Raw genomic sequence first — 17,301 nt, 5'->3', positions numbered from 1 at the left:
CTCCAAAATGTCACCAAACTACCAGTTACCATATTCCAAAGATCAGCCGAGCTTTTATATTTAGTGAAGTTCCTGCTTAAAGGTTGGTTAGAAGTTGTTCTGTATGCTTTTGTGATTTCCAAAAGAAAACACATTTGGATGGTAAATAGAATTTTTTTCTTTCTTTCCATTTTCATATCCATATTGCTGCCCCATAGTTAACAGCAATTAATGTTTTACAGAAAATCTTTTGAATATGTAGTTTCAATTCCCAGCTTTGGCCTTGCATCCTTCTGAAATTTGATGCTATTTTAGAAGTTTTTAGTTTTCATAGATGTATTGCCATGTCAAATTTATTGTCTAAGGCAGTGAATCTCAACTTTTTTTTTGTCGTGGCAGACTTTTAAATATATCAAAATTTGGCAGCACACAGAGAAAACAATAAGTTTAAAAGTTGTTTACTTATTACTGTGTAAAATAGTTTATGATAATAAATTTGAATGTAAAATAAAATATGCACCACAAAAAACAGCAGTACGTTTATTAAGGGATTAATTACAAGTTAACAATAAGAATACTTTCATTGAGAAATTTGAGGGTGATGTTTTTTATAATTTCATTTATATTCAGTTGTAAAAATGACAATGCTACTCTCATATTGTCGTCTGCATTTAATAGACCCTTTCTTTTTTTTGTTTTTATTTTATTTAATATTGAAAATACGAATTCACACAAATAAGATGTAGAAAACTGTAATAATATTTTTAAAGCTTTTTTGGCCATCATGGGATAATCGCATTTAATGTTAATTCAAAATGAATTAATTGATTCTTCTGACTATTTTTAAATTAAATCTCAATTATTAGAGAGTGAAATTAGTTCTTTCTCTTCGTTCAAAGTTAATTCAAATACAGAAGTCTTCGGCACCAAAACCGGCTTGGATACCACAATTGGCGCACATATTAATGTCTTAAAAACCGAATTTTGCCAATTTTCATGTGAACCATATACTAGGATTAAAAACCTATTATAATTTTTACTATATACATTTCTAAAATTTGGCGACACACTTTAAGAATTTGACGGCACACAAAAGTGCCACAGCACAGTGATTGAGAATCACTGGTCTAAGGTAAGGCCTAGAAATTTGACCTATTTGGTTAATTTTATTCTTGGCTTTTTTAGGCTGAATTAAGTTGTCTATTAAACTGTTGTCATGGCCTATGGATGATTATCACTTTGGATAATTCTTGCAAGATTTTGTTTTTAGCATCTTGTATGGAAAACTTCAAGGGTTTCATTAACATTTTGCCGTAAAAATTCTGTGAAGTGTCTACTAATTACCAACGCTGTGTTATCTGCATAAGCATGAATTTTTGTTTATAAGGCAGTGCAGGATTTACGTATAAGCTGCACAAGCTTATAGCTTAGGGCCCCCCCTTTCTTGGCCTCCCCCCAAAAAATTAAAATATAGTATAACAGATATATAAAGGGCCCCATATCTCAGATTACTTAGGGCCTTATCAAGTTTAAATCCGGCACTTGTGTGAAGGCCGGATTTAGACTTGATAAGGCCCTAAGGTGCTTTTGTGATTTCATGAAATGTCATTGCCTAGAAATGTAAACTGAGGCTTCATTGCCTAGAAATGTAAACTGAGGCATGACTCTTATGGACAGCCTGTTGATTTTATTATTTCTACAGTTTTATTATTTTGAATTGTGATGCTTTTCATTCTTTAAAGTAATCTTTGATCAGCCAACATAAAATTTTGGGGCAGTCAGCTTTTGCTATTGCGTTTATAATTGCTAGCTGCTATGGGTCAAAAACTAATGAGTCAAAAACTCATGCTTTTTTTCTATATTATTACTATGGACTTACTTGAGTGTGGGATTTATTATGTTGATTAGGACTCTTTCAAGGATTTCCATAGTTATCTGATATTTTTTCATAAATAAATAAATACAGTTTAGCCTTACACAACAAATCCACAACTATTTTCAAAATTTATTTTATGATTAAAAAAGTTAGATTTGGGAGACTCCTGCATTGACAAAAATAACTAAATAAGGTTGAAGCATTTGGAATACTTTACAAACTTTACTAAAGCAGCTTCAAAATTCTCATTGTCTGGGGAAGTTGTTGCACTTTTTATTGATTCTTCCTTAAAGGTCATCTTTGGGGGGAAGAACCGTATTGTTTCTTATGGATTTTAACAAGAGAAGAACACTGAGAAGTAAGTGACAAAGCATTAAAATGTCTGTTATCATTTATGAGCATTTAACTAGAAAGAGCATTTTCATCTTGCACATATATTTAAATAATTAACAGAATGAGAGCTGCTTCTAATTTACGACTTTACCTCTCTAAATTTGATACCAATATAAAAAAATGAACTCTACAAGGCATAACATTACTAATGAAGATTGAATAATTCAAGACTACCATACTAAGTTTGTTGTTTAATGTTTTTATTGATTTTTAGTTATACTAATTTTTCAATAATGATAATCAATACATTTATTTTCTCGTTTCCTTTTGTGAAAGCTAGTATTTGGAATAAGTACAGTATATCAATAATCTATAGTTTTGGTTTAAAAATACATATGTGTTAGAATTTTGCTTATTTGAAATAAATAACATAGTAAGTAATCCTTATTTGATTGTATTTTTCTGGCCTTATTCATTGCAGTCTTAATTCTATGGTATTAAAATAAATTATTCCAGGCAGTAATAAAAATGTCAGACAATGAAAATCAGCTGAAAACATGTTCTGTAAGAATAGAAAAAATGCCCGTGGAAGATGCAGATGCAGATACAGATAGTAGCAGCTTTGATGATGACATTCCCTTCAAGCCAAATATTTCAAATTGTGACTTGAGTCCTCATGCCTCAAAGGTAAAACTATCATCTCAAAATTTGTACAGTCAAAAGTCTTTAATCCGGATTCGTCAGGACTTCGGCGATTCCGGATTATCAATTTTTCCGGATTATAGATCATCAGTTTAAATCTGGTAAGATGGCATGCAGAAATTATAAAATAAAAAATATGAAACTGTAATTTATAAAATAATGAGCAATTATGATCTAAAGGCTATCAAAATTTACAAAAAAGAAAGCTTAATATTTATTTGTTTACTTTATTAAACATTTCTTTCAACGCTCGCATGCGTAAAGCATACATTTCGCATAGCCGAAATTAGAAAATTGCAACCAGAAAACTATTTGATTTGTATTCGGGATATTTATAATGACGAAGAATTTGATTTAAATCATATCAAAGATGGAGTACATCGAGATGAAATACTACATTTAGTAAAGAATTATAAGCCGAATAAAATAAAAACATCTGCCCTGAAGATAACGATAGTGCTGACAGATCAACTTCCAGTTCATTGTGCGCCGCGACGTTCCCCCTCCCCCCACGCAGAGCAGCATGAAATTGATAAACAGATTTCGGAACGGTTAGATAAACAAAGGATATGCCTTATTATCCATTTTTTGCAGCAACTTTTTGTTTGATGGACATCGAAACATACTTTCGTTTTGTAGATCTTTTGCGAGCTCCAACATCGGAAATTCTATTTGACATAATCGAAAGTTCAAGCTTACTTTTATAAAATTGCTCTCACAGTCTGCAAAAAATAATAAGCCGGATCCAATTTGAAGATTAAGGAACAACGCAATCATTAACATTAACTGAAATAGATAATTAGATAATTTTAGCTTATATTGTCCATTATACATTAAACGCGCATGCGAAAACGTATTCTGCACTTGCGCACACCGATATGTGCAGTCGTAAAGGTCTTACGCCCACGCGTAAACGCCTATGCGAATGCGTCAACGCGGCGCATGCGCAGAAAGTTTTTAGCTTTGAGGTCTGGATTATGGGTGTCCGAATTAACGACTTTTGACTGTAGTATGCATGCATAAGTACTTTATATGTATGCATGTATAAATACTGGTTATTATGTATTTTCATGTATGAGAGAAGAAATATTAGCAAAATATGTGTGTGTGTATGTATATGCATGCATACGAGTTCAAAATAATTTGCAAATGCCGTCATAAAAATTATATAGATTCAATATTTGAAAAATATTTTTTAATTTATTCAGTCCTAATATATATTGAGCAAATTTGTTATTATTGGATGAGAATTGAAATTTTCCAGCAGTTCTGGGAAATCTTTTTCTGTTTGCTAATTCAAATTCTAGGTGAATCCCATCATCCTTCATTTGACAATTAGCATCTTTATCACTGTCTCATAAATAGTGTCATCTTCAGTTCTGTTTGTAGCATTGTTCAGCAGAAGTTTTCCTCTGTAGCATTTTTGCAAAACAACTAAGAATCTAGCTGAAGTTCACCTTGCTCTGGCCAAAGCACCAAATGATGCTCATGCCTTATAGTTGGAAGATTTGGAAAAGAGAAACTGTTAGTGGCAGTAGTGCCATTTCATTTTTGATGCCTTTTTGCCTTGAAAATGCTGGTTAGACATTTTCTTGAAATTAATATGGGAAAATTGAAAGATTTAACAGTAGACATTGATTTGAGTTATATTAATCTATATCAAGGGAAAAAATGATAGATTTAACAGTAGACAGTGATTTGAGTTACATTAATCTATATCAAATAATATACATTAGACTACTAAGCGTTTGAGTTATTTTAAATAAATCCATTATTTATTAAACAGATACTTGATCTGTGCAAAATATACTTGATTTGTACACAGGGCTGTGGAGTTGGTAGGGAAAATGACCGACTCCGACTCCTGGAATTTTAAAGACTCTGACTCCCTCATTTATATATATATATATACGTTGGTAAGTTGAAAAATAAGTTTCCCCTGTCGACTGTGGTCAGAGTTGTGTATGAAAGTCAAAAAATAGAATGAGACATTAAAGATATGACATACCTTTATTTTATTATTCTCGTACGAGTATGTTGAGACATTTGTCATATCGCTTAATAAGCTTCAAAAAGTCCTCCAAGAAAAATTCATGCTTTGCATATGGAAGAGGCGTTGAACGGCTATGGGCGAAAGGCGAGACAGCAGGAAAACGCGCAAGTCACCGATACACCATTGGGTAGAGGTCGCTGCAAATCAAGGAGATGGCACTGTTGCAGTGCCTGCGCAAAGCGGAGACCAGCCTCTCATTTGAGCCCTGGTAGGTATGGAGAGAAGGTGCGTTTTGAATTCGTGGTCAAAGGAGGAAGTGAGAGCGGTTATCCGCTATGAGTGGGCACGTGGAGTATCAGGAACAGAAATTCATAACCGCCTCATGGAAGTCTATGGGCCAGGTGTGATGTCGAAGCAAATGGTGCGGAGATGGTGTCGCACATTCAGTGATGGACATCAGCAAGTGGAGGACATACCGAAAGCTGGACAGACACGCACGGCCACTACAGATGCAAATGTCAGGAAGGTGGATGACATGATTAGAGCGAACTGGCGTATCACCATCGATGAAGTAGTGGAAGAACTTGGAATCTCACATGAGCGAGCTCAAAACATCATCCACGACATTCTTTGATACAGAAAAGTGTCAGCACGATGGGTGCCCGGACAATTGACCTCGACACACAAGGAACAACGCATGGGGGTCAGCCTGGAACATCTCGTGCATTACCATGAAGATGGCAATGACTTTCTGTTTCGGATTGTGACAGGGGATGAAACGTGGGTCCACCATTTCACGCCAGACTCTAAGGCTGCATCTATGGAGTGGAAACATCCGTCATCACCTGTCCGAAAGTAGTTCAAGACAACTCCCTCTGCAGGTAAAGTGCTCCTCACAGTTTTCTGGGATGCCCAAGGAGTTTTGTTGCTGGACATTTTGGAGGTTGGAACCATCAATGCTATGCGCTACTGTGACACCCTGTCGAAATTGAAAGAGGCGATTCGGAAAAAGCGTCCTGGCCTTCTCACATCTGGCGTTCTGCTGTTGGATGACAATGCCAGACCACATGTGGCGACGGCAACGCAAAACCATATTGCAACTCTTTGTTGGGAGCACCTATACCATCCGCCATACAGTTCTGATCTCGCACCAAGCAACTTCCATCTGTTTCTGGCTTTGAAGAAAAATCTCGGGGAAAGGCGCTTTGGAAGCAATACTGAAGTGAAACAAGCCGTTCAAGGCTTCTTCCATATGCAAAGCCCTGATTTTTTCCTGGAGGGCTTTTTGAAGCTTATCAAGCGATATGACAAATGTCTCAATGTACTTGGTACCTATGTGGAAATAAAGGCATGTCATATCTTTAATGTCTCATTCTATTTTTTGACTTTCATACATAACACAGTCGACAGGGGAAACTTATTTTTCAACTTACCCTCGTATATATATATAAACATATACACATGGGTTACAGCTTATTTTTTTAACATAAAAGAAGTAATAGATGCTACAAAAAAAATGATGGCATAGCAAATTATTTATATGAATTATCATTTATTATGAAATGAAAAAACTGGTATTAGTTATTTGGCAAGATCTTCTTTGTTGGAGGGCCATAGATCTGATTTGATAAACTTCAGAGTTGAGAACTTTCCAGACTAACTTGAGTAGGAGGAAGAGGTGTTACTGTTTGGGCTACTTCTTTTAACTTTTCAGGATAGATTTTTATAAGTTCTAAAAGAGGTGTCTTGCAAGCACAATCATATTTCTTCAAAGGCCATATAGAAATCTTGTATGCATTTTTTTCATTTTTATATCTAAAGGCTCTTGGTTCTTTATTTTCATTCGCTTTGCCGTAGCCTTTTCAATATTATCCAAAAGTATTTCTCAAAATGTAATTCATCACTGGAAGAATATGATAGAGACTCAGTTGCAGTGTTGTCCTGATTCGAATTCTCCAAATGTTCTGAGAATAATTTCATTCTTAATGAAAGTTCATAGATGGCTTTCTTTGCCTTTTTAATTTGTTCATAATCCAAAAAATTCTGGTGTTTCGAATCTACATATATTGTACCCAGCAAGATCTCATTGTCTAGTAAACTAGTTTCTCTTTTCTTCATGGAAGAAATGATTTTTTCTGCAATAAATCCTCCATTTCAGTAAGAACAAACATCCCATTCCTTCATTTTGGCATCCTGCCAATTCTTTAGATTGCAGCTTTTTTGTGATTACATACAATGTGGAAAGAAGAGTTTCCAGTTCTGCAAGATCATTCCACAGTCTTTCTGTTAGTGAAACATTATTGTTATCTACATCTTCTAAAAAAAGTTCTTAATTCTAAAAACCTCTTTACCATTAATACACAATAACATGCCGAATAAATACTAATTCAGAAGTCAAAGAACAAAAATCAGCGTTATATTTTCAAAATATTCACAGGACTAGTTTCGATGGTTTTACCGAACCACCATCCTCATTTGCAAAACCGCAAAGGACTAGTTTCAATGGTTTTACCGAACCACCATTCTCAGCTGCAAAACCGCATGATTTGCAGTTTTGCAACTGAGGATGGTGGTTCGGTAAAACCATCGAAACTAGTCCTGTGAATATTTTGAAAATATAATGCTGATTTTTGTTGTTTGACTTCTGAATTAGTAACCTCTTTATCATCAAATATGTACTTCCTTATCACATTGCTTGATCAATAATTGCTCCTTTTCCTGCTCGCTTCCTAAGAATGGCATCAATTTTGGGAGTTCTTACTGCTATTGCTGCTTACCTAAATTTAACAGTTAGATTTGTAACTAAATGAGTCAGTTTAATTACTAATAGCAAATATTACATTCATCCTCCTCCCTTATATTTATTTATTAATATGTCAATAAAATAGAAAATAACTATTTATTAATGTATATAGTCCATTAATAAAAATAATAGCTCAGCTTGTCATTAATTTTTTCAATTAATTTTTAATATCATTTCAAATTTAAACTGTCCAACAAAAACTCGAGTTGGAGTCAGAGTCGACCTATTTTTAGCGACTCCTTTTACCCCAAAATCTGCCCAACTCCATGACTTTGACTCCACAGCCCTGTTTGTACTTATACTTGATCTGTACATTTACAGAAATCAGAGATTATAATTTTAAAAAAATATCAGTTCTTAACCCATGAGATTGTTCTGATTTTTTTGTTAAAATTTTCGCTGTACATGAGGTTATGTATATGGTAAACCCATGAGCATGTGCATGTACAATCAGAACCAATTCAGTTGTTCAATCTGTATAATCAGAACCAATTCAATCTGTTGGTTTGATTTTTTTTCTTAAAAATTTTCGCCTTATTTGTGGGTATGTATATGGTAACTGTTATCTTTAAGTTCTTTATGTACAGTTATTTCTAATATTAATATGTTGTACGCTCTATATTGTAGAGGAAATATAAGGGAGTTGATAAAGAAAACCATTCTTTTGAAATGGGTTGATGCAAGAAAAAGGTTGGGAGTCTCTCATCTGCAGTGTAACATTAGGAAGATTCATATTAAAATTAAATGAGAAAAGTTAAATTGTGTACATATACTATAACATGTATAAATATAATAAATTAATAATATCCTGGTTAAAATATTGGTGATATTTATAATGTTGTCCAGAATCTTTTATAGTGTTTCAGAAATTTGAACTGTGATCACAAATATTCCTCAGTAATCTTACGTGATACAGTATCTTGTACAATGGATTAAATCCTAGACTGGATTGCATTCATTATGCAAAGCACTACTGTACATTAGTATTAATAAATTTGCCATCTAAAATATCAATTACTAATAGCAGCTTCACAGTAAAGGTTTTGATTTCTTTAATATATTATATATATGTGCCTAAATAGAAATATGTAAAAGAATGAGTTTTAAAAAAAATTCTCTTTTTTTTATTTATAATTGTTGAAAATTTGATAAAACTGAACACCTGTTAGTTTTTTTATAGTGGTTTTTTTTTTTTTTTTTTTTTTTTTAATAAATGTTGTTTTGTCTTTAAGTAAATTTCCAAATTCTTTCAATTATTACCAACTCTTAGTTGCTTTTGGTATACATAATTACATAATTCATTTAAGTACTACATAATTAAATTAAGTCGTTTCTTTCTTTTCAGTCTGTTGATGAATTACTATCAGATAGTATAAATCTAGTCAAGACTATACACCATGCTCGTAGACAAGAAAATTTAAGGACACACGTTTTAGATTCTGACCAACCAGCAGCCAGTAATGATGATTCTGCCATGGATGCTATAAAACTGTATCTGCCAAGAGAAGAGGAATTTTTCCCCCCTGAAAGGACATTTATTAAAATATATTGTGAAAAGTCATTTTTAGTATTTTATAATATAGATGATGTTTCACCTATCAAATGTGGATATAATCCACAATCCCCTGAGCTTACAGCATTCGAAAAACTTTTGGTGTCACTGAAGCCTGTTGAATTTGAATATATGCTGTCATTTTCTTTATCATTTTATCCTACTGATCATGTAATGGATTGCAAATCATTCATTTCTTACCTTTTGAGAATGATTTCTGTTATTGACGATAAAGACAGTATTGATGCATGTGATTATGCTATTCAAACTCTGTTGACAGAACACCCATCTGTGCACAATGTATCATTTAGTGCATCTGAGTTGTTTATGTTGCTGTTTAACTATGGTAAGAAGCTTTATTATTTATTTTCTTATGCTGTTTTAAAAATCTAATGCTGTTCATGAACTCACTTTTTTGATTTTATATATATATATATATATATAAAAGAGGGAGATTTTAATAGTAACATTCATGCATTAATTACTTCAAGAATTAAAAACATTTTTTTCTTTTGTATGTTACTAAATGAAGTTTCTGATGTTATTGTTTTTGAGTTGTATTTTTTTTTTTTTTTTTTTTCTTTTTTCCTATTATGTTCATAGAAAGCAAGCCAGTTTTAAGCTTTAAAAAGGTAGCTCAAAATTATAACATTTTATCTACATTTCTTTAGAATCTGTAATCAATTTGTAAGCATGAAACTGATTTGATTTCTAATTTTAATGGTAAATTATTAGGGAAAGTACTTTGACATGTATTTATTGTAATAGTATAAAAAATATTTACTTACATATAATCAAATACCCGCTATCTTACAAATAAAATAGTTATAAATGATTTACATCATCCTTTTTCCAGCACCTGCATGTTTTCCTATGATGTAGTTCTTAAATGAGACTCTTCATCCTAAATTAGGTTTCGGTTTTCGATTGACAGAATAAAAATTTTCTAGGTATTATTTTAATATGAAATATTGTTATCTAATCCACATAAGCTTAAGAGATAGCATGTGACTATCTTAGCAAGGTAATTACAAAGATACAGTATATGAAAAACAATTATTTATATCTGTGCTGTCATGCTGATCCAGTGATACCTTGTATTCTTTATTATTTATTTTATCCATCTTTTTTAAATGTTCTGAGCATTTTTATAAGAAAAGACGACAAAAAAAAAAAAAAAAAAAGGGGGGGGGGAGGGCATTTGAGATGCAAATAAAACTATATGCAAAAGCTGAATAGTTGATATTTTATACATGTCATTTCCAAACATTTCATTTACTCCCTCAGTTATGTGTTATCAAACCAATTGCATTCATGTATGCATTTTGTGAAAATCTTGGAAACTCCTTGCCAGCACATTGTAGATGTTTGAAAGGCATGTAAATCATCTATAAACTACACAGTGATATAAAATTTTCATTGCTTTTCCTTGCATTAAGGACATTTTGATGGTTACCATATGCTTTGCTATAATTAGTAAACCTAACCTAGATTCTGATACCTCCAAAGGGGATGGTTGGTTGCAGAGAATATTTTTCTTTTGTAATGGGAATACGAGTGTGTTTCTCTTAATAAGTACTCCCTGAAGGCAATTTCTTAAGACAGATATTTGATACAGCCATATTTTGTCATAATCAGGTAGGGATTTTACTCTTAGTTTATAATATTGGTAATATTCAGATCATTTTAAGGAACTTGCTTCAGCATTGGAGAGGTGTATTTTTTTTTTTTTTTCAGTCTTTTACACTTCAGATTGACATTTTATGATGCTTTCTCAAAATGTTCCGCTTTCTTTTCTTCTTCAGTTGCACTACAGCCTATCAGAGGCCAAGTCAGTCTCAAATAGCTTCTTCCAATGGATCCATTTAGTCCCTAAAGTCCTCCAGCGATTGATTTTTAGAGTCCTGAGGTCTGCTTTCACACAATCTATTAGTAGTAATATTTTATTATTTAACAAATAACTATATTTATCATTGGAATGGCAATGCCATATTTGTATCATGTAACCATTACTCAGCAACATAAGACATTGTTAAAAATTGTTATTCTGAAAGTTTTACCAGCTTGTAGATGTAGGAAAAATTTGAACTAAAAGATTGTATTCAAATTATCTATCTCCGTAAACTAAAAGTAAAATTTATATTTTACTAAGATGATCATCCGTTTTTTTGTTAAATACTGCAAAATACATTACACCATCTTGTGCTAAGTCTTCCTCTTTTTCTGATACCATCCACATCACCAAAGGTCACCTTTTTAACTGAGTTCGAGCTTTTGTATCTAAAAATATGTCCAAGCCACTTGATATCATCCATGATTTAGCCCTAAAGATTTCTGAACCGGAATTTTTTTACAGGGTGGGGTAGTTAGCTCCATGCCCAACCCCCACCCTGGAGGACCAGTCCTCTGTTATAATTCCCAGGGGCAGGGTGCCTGACTATAACCCCGAATGCTGGGTACTCATTTTAGTCGCCTGTTACAACGTGCATGAGCTACATTAAGACTATTCTTTCACACCCAGTCACCACATGGGTGCTGCTTTCTCTCCAAAATGATTAGTAATATGTTGGAAAGGATGTGATATTTTTGTGCTAAATATTTTTTTAAGATTTATTTTGATATCCTTGATTAAATCCATTTTAATTAAAAATTCAGAGTGTTGTTTTTCCACTTAAAATTCAGACACTTGAAGCCTGATGGTAAGCCATATTAATGAGAAGCTCAGAGTTCATTTCCTCCAAAAAGATGGAAGGAACGTGGAATCTGAAGAATGTGAAGAACTTCTATGAAAACAGCAGATAGCCTAACATTGGTTGAGAATAGATACTCCAGCTGCTTGCTCTTTTCCTGAAACAGTTCTTCAAACATAACATGATTCTAGAGCAGTTAGTGTGGTTCTCAGAAAAGTTTTCTGAAAGCTTCAGTTTTTATCTTTTATTATAATTTAATTGGAATTATAATAATAATTCAGAATGATTTAGACCTCCATAAAATATTTGATTACTAAGTAGTAAGATTTATGTATTTAAGATCCATTTTTCATAAGGCATTTTCAGTACAGTTTAAAAGTTTAGATTCTTTTAAACTGTCCTTCAAGTTGAGAGGGACTAAGTCAAATTTTTCTTTTTTTTTAGATTTGTTCATCCAGATCTATAAGTTAGTTACATGCTGCAGTGAAAAGAAAATCAATTTTGCTATGCTATTTAATTTAGTATTACAGAGCAGATTTTTCTGATGGCTTAGACTCAATTTTATAAATTAATATTTTTAATTGATTCAATTTTGTTTTGGATTTTTTTCAGAATAAATATGTGTATTTTTTATTTTATTATTGTTATGAACTGAAATTCAGGTAAAAAAAATTGCCCAAATTTTCAGATATGAAAACGAATCTCATAAACAAGTGCATAAAAATGCATAGGTCATATTGTATGTTTCTGTAGTAAAATCCCTCATCACTAAGTTAATGTTACAACCAATGCTTGGTGCTGTAATTACTTATATTAAAAATACAATTGAACACAAAATTGTACTTCTGTCCATACTTTAGTGCTTGAAATTTGCAAATTCAGTGATTGACAATGTAGTGTGCAATGGACACATGTTGGAATTCCAGTCTGCATTGTTGTTTAATGTGAATATGATTTCTGAGCATGATCAATATTCAGTACTTATGAGTCAAAGGCATCATTAAAGACAAGGTCAAAAGTGTAAATAATTGGTAGAATCAAGGGAGGTCAAACACAGATGGAAGTGGCTCAAAATTTGAATGTTCGTCAAAGTGATCAAGAGTTTGGAGTCAAATCAAGAATTTGGAGCTGCTTTTTAAGCACTGGATAAATTAATAGACAGCCTGGTCAATAGCAACAACTGCATCAGAATACCGTTTTCTATGTTTTTTTGACTCAGAAGAAACCGCAAAATGACTACAAGTAGGTTTGGTTTTAGACCGTCACAGGAACTCAAATTAGTTGTTCTACTGCTGCATGAAAGCTTAACAAGATGGACTATATGAAAGAAAAACAGTGGTTTGTATCTCACTCCAACTTCCAAAGAGGCTTGTTTAAACTGGTGCCATCATCATATTCAATGGAGCCAAGGCGACTAGGCCTAAGAGTTGTTTGCTGATGAGTCTAGATATAGTCTCCACAGTGATTCTAGACTTGCTTTAATCTGGAGAGAGGAAGGAACATGCAACTTACATTTCTTTGTCCATGAAATATCCATCCTAAACAGGATGGATATTTCTCCCCAAACCATTAAACAATGGTTTGGAGAGAAATAACAAATAGACATACTGTGCTGCATATCTTTCAAGGAGGTTCTGTTACCTTTCAGAGATATGCGGATGAGGAATTGAAACCCCGAATTAGACTGTTCAGGGGTACTGCTGCTAATGGCTAATGGATAACCATGGCCTCATCGAGCATATATGCGATGTCAGAATACTTGTAAACAGAGGATGTCACTCGAATGAACTGGCCACATTACTCACTTAACTTGAACCCGAGTGAGCATGTGTGGGGTGCCTTAGAATGCCAAATTTCAGCATCCTCAGTTCCTCCTTAGACCCTCGAGTAGTTGAAAAGTGCACGTTTAGAAGAGTGGTGTGTAGTTTTGCAAGACTTGATCAACAGTGGTTTAGGAAATCAAGATGGGAGGTATGCATATCTGTCCGATGTGACCATATACCATATTAAACAAAAATTTCTTCCACAAGAGGTGACTTAATTTTTCCATAATTTCCCAATTTTCATAAATTTAGTTTTAAATTTCAATATTTTGCAAATAATCAACTTCCAAATATTGTAATTTATGTTAACTAATACTTTTGTGCAAATTTCTATCCATAATTTTTCATTAAGTATCAGTTACATCTACAGATGTAAACTCAATGAGATTATGTTCTGTAGTTGAAAAAAGGAAATAAGAGTGTAAAACTAAAATAAATAAATAAAAGTATTCTATGCTAATGGTAATTTGAGATGTTTGAACTGATTTGAAGAATTTATAGAAAAATATAATTTTAGGAGTATTTAGAAGTAATGAAGCCATTTTTTTACATACTAGTTATCAACTAAGGTAAAAATAATGGTATCATGCATTCCAAACTTTATTTTTATGGACAGGGAAAGAAAATTTAGCCATCATACAATGGATTTAGGAAGCCTAATTTAGGATTTCTTCAGCTTTTTTCAAACAGGGATTACTTTTATAAATGGATCAGAATCATGTCTCTTCTGAAAACATTTTTGTAGCATATGTTAATAACAGTTTATTTATATTTTAAAATTATAATCAATAAAAATTCATTTAAGTTCATATTAATATCAAGTAATTAATTAAAAGAAGAAAATTTGTGTTTGAATTAAAAAAAAAACTATTAAAGTTTGGATAAATCTTTGTCATAAAACAAAAAAATTGAATACATGCAGATGACATGATATTACTGAGATGGCAGGCATGCCGATTCTTATACAGTTGTTTCCCATTTTGGTGGTAAAACTGAAGTAGGAAGCTAGATAGAGTAACAAGAAATAAATTTCATGAAAAATGTGCCGTCTATAATTTTTAAACTTTTAAAATTTTCAGCTACAGTGTGGTATACATAGTTAATTAGAATTGGTAGTATCCTAATTAACCCTTTAGATTTTTATTTTTTGTCTTTCTAGAAATCTAGGAGGACCATAGATTAAGAAATGTTGACCTAATTCATTTAATATATTCTTTTACAGAAAAGAATTAATAATTTATATTATTTTAGATATGACATTTCATTTTTTCAGTGCTTACAATCAATCATCTTATTCCTTAAAATTAAATGTGGCTTAATCCTCCCTTTCTGTAATTTCTGTCTGTTATTTTAATAATGCTATTGTATTTTTTGACATATATTGGTGATACTGATTTTCATTCAAATCTTCAGTACATTTCCTCTTGTTTTTATTGAAGAATTCAATGATGCTGACCATTATAATTCATTATTAATTCCCATAATAATTACATAGCTCCAGACCTTCCAATAAAATAAGGAGACTCCAGTTTTTCAGTGCATTTTATGATCTCTGATTAATCTCTAAATTTCCAGTTTTTAATTTACATAACTTTATGTTGCTGTTTTCATATGTAGTTTTAGAAGAATTGTTGACCATTAAGTATCAGAGGAAAAGGGTATACTGTTAAAAAAAATGTAGTTGAAAAGCTCTTTAAAAAAATTAAGAAATCAAATTGGAAAAAAAAAAAAAAAAATGAAGTTGAAACTGAAAATTGTGCGAAATGAAAATTTAATTGAATCTTTTTCCAGTTTTTGATCTCAAATAAACCAGAAGAATGAAGCATGTTTCCGAAACATATTAATTGACTTTTATAAAGCTTTAATTCATTTTCCCCTGATGAGTTCTGAATTTGAGTTTCAGTAAAAGAAGATTAATTTTTATATTTTTATAATTTTGTATATTTTTGCTCTCACATTTTTATTTTTCGAATTTGTTCTATTGTGAAATCATTTTAATTTTGATTTGCTTAGATATTGTGTTAAACTTCTTATACAGGGTTGCAATTATTAATACTGTTGAGGAATTGTCTTGCTTTGATTCGAATTTAATATTGACTTTTGATGCTTTAAAATTATATATATCCTGTGTATATGTATGTATATATAGCCTTTATATATATATATCCGGTGTGTGTGTAAAATCACTCAGCATTGCGTGGTTGGAAACGCTTTCCTGGTACGGTAATGACAACACAAAACACAAGAAAAGGTACCAGGTGTGTCCCGGACTTCCCCAGCAGCTGCCACGATGCATGCAATAAATTCCTTAGTACTGTAGCTTTGTACACCAGTGTCTTGATGTCCCCCCCCCAGATAAAGTAGTCAGTGCGAGCGAGGTCTGGCGTTCTAGCCAATACGCCAGACCAGCCCTGCTGATCCAATGCTAAGAATACATTGCATTCAGGTGGAGATGCATATCAAGACTGAAATATGTGGGGGCCCCATCCCCATCATGTTGAAAACATAATAAATATGTTTCTCAACCTGTTTTTGTCCTTTCTTTCTTGTCTTTTGTGTCATCACTACTGCTCCAGGAGGTCATTTCCAGCCATGCAATGCTGTGCAATTTTCCATCATCTAGCTATACTCTATTTCTCCTGATAGTCTGCAACCAATTTCTGAAACACCTTGTACATATATGTATTTATAATATAACATTTTATTACAGGAGTTGATATCAACAAATGTTATCTTCTCGAGGTAATGCCCGAGTTACGAGAGGAATTAATGAGCAAGGAATCTTCATATCGTTACTCAAATAAAATACCAGACCATTGGTTGTACAATCTTAAAGCTACATTATCTATCTTGTTCAATTTGGTATGCTTTTGTTCGTTTAGGCATGATGAATTATTCAATATTTTGTTATTCCTGTTGTGGCTAAGTATGGAAGAATGTTTGATCAACAAAGACCTTTATCAACTGATATTTGATTGTATTGATGTCATCTTAGAAAGCTTTTCTGAAGATATTTGGCCTGATACTGTAAGTAAAATAAAGTTTATATTTGCATGTAATTGAATTAATATGTATTTTTTCATATATGTTTTAGAGCAAGTATCTATTAACATTTTTTTAAATTTAAGTCATCTTAGAAGGTTTAGGTAAATCCAAAATACCATAAAGGCCAATAATCTAATGATTATCTGTTGTACCTATGCTTGATCCTTAATTTTATTTTAAATTTCAAATTTTGATCTGTTTGAATATTACTTATTTTATATCAGTTTTGGAATTTTTTTCCAAGTAACAGAACAGTTCCTCTTAGAATATGTTCAATAAAGGTATTATTCTGAAACTAAAATGCTTATTACATTATAAACTACTATAAAATATATGCATTGTGAGTAGGGAATTTTAATTCATTACGTAAAATGTTTAGTGATACTGCTTGTAGTGATCTTAAGAATGTAACCAGTAATTTTTATATCGTAACTGTATAATAATGAGCGTTTGTCATGTTCTCTAAAGACCATCTCTGTAGAACACCAAAATTATTTGTTTGGTT

General features: G+C 32.2%; 1 protein-coding gene across 2 annotated transcripts in view; it reads left to right on the top strand.

Moving 5' to 3' along the window:
- The window catches only part of LOC118203946 (uncharacterized), a 120,213-nt gene that overhangs the window by 9,825 nt on the left and 93,087 nt on the right, over nt 1-17,301 (top strand). For both annotated transcript variants that reach the window (XM_085814521.1, XM_085814520.1), the window contains exons 2-4: nt 2,705-2,875; nt 9,032-9,584; nt 16,462-16,778. In XM_085814521.1, coding sequence (XP_085670647.1) covers nt 2,717-2,875; nt 9,032-9,584; nt 16,462-16,778 — 1,029 coding nt within the window. In that variant the 5' untranslated portion in view covers nt 2,705-2,716. The remainder of the gene's footprint in view (nt 1-2,704; nt 2,876-9,031; nt 9,585-16,461; nt 16,779-17,301) is intronic.

This window comes from Stegodyphus dumicola, chromosome 4 (assembly GCF_044657685.1).
Source record: "Stegodyphus dumicola isolate Sdum_Otavi_A_Nest chromosome 4, ASM4465768v1".
NCBI classification, from domain to species: domain Eukaryota; kingdom Metazoa; phylum Arthropoda; class Arachnida; order Araneae; family Eresidae; genus Stegodyphus; species Stegodyphus dumicola.
Note: the sequence above shows the minus strand (reverse complement) of the source record. Positions and strands in the feature narration are given on the sequence as shown.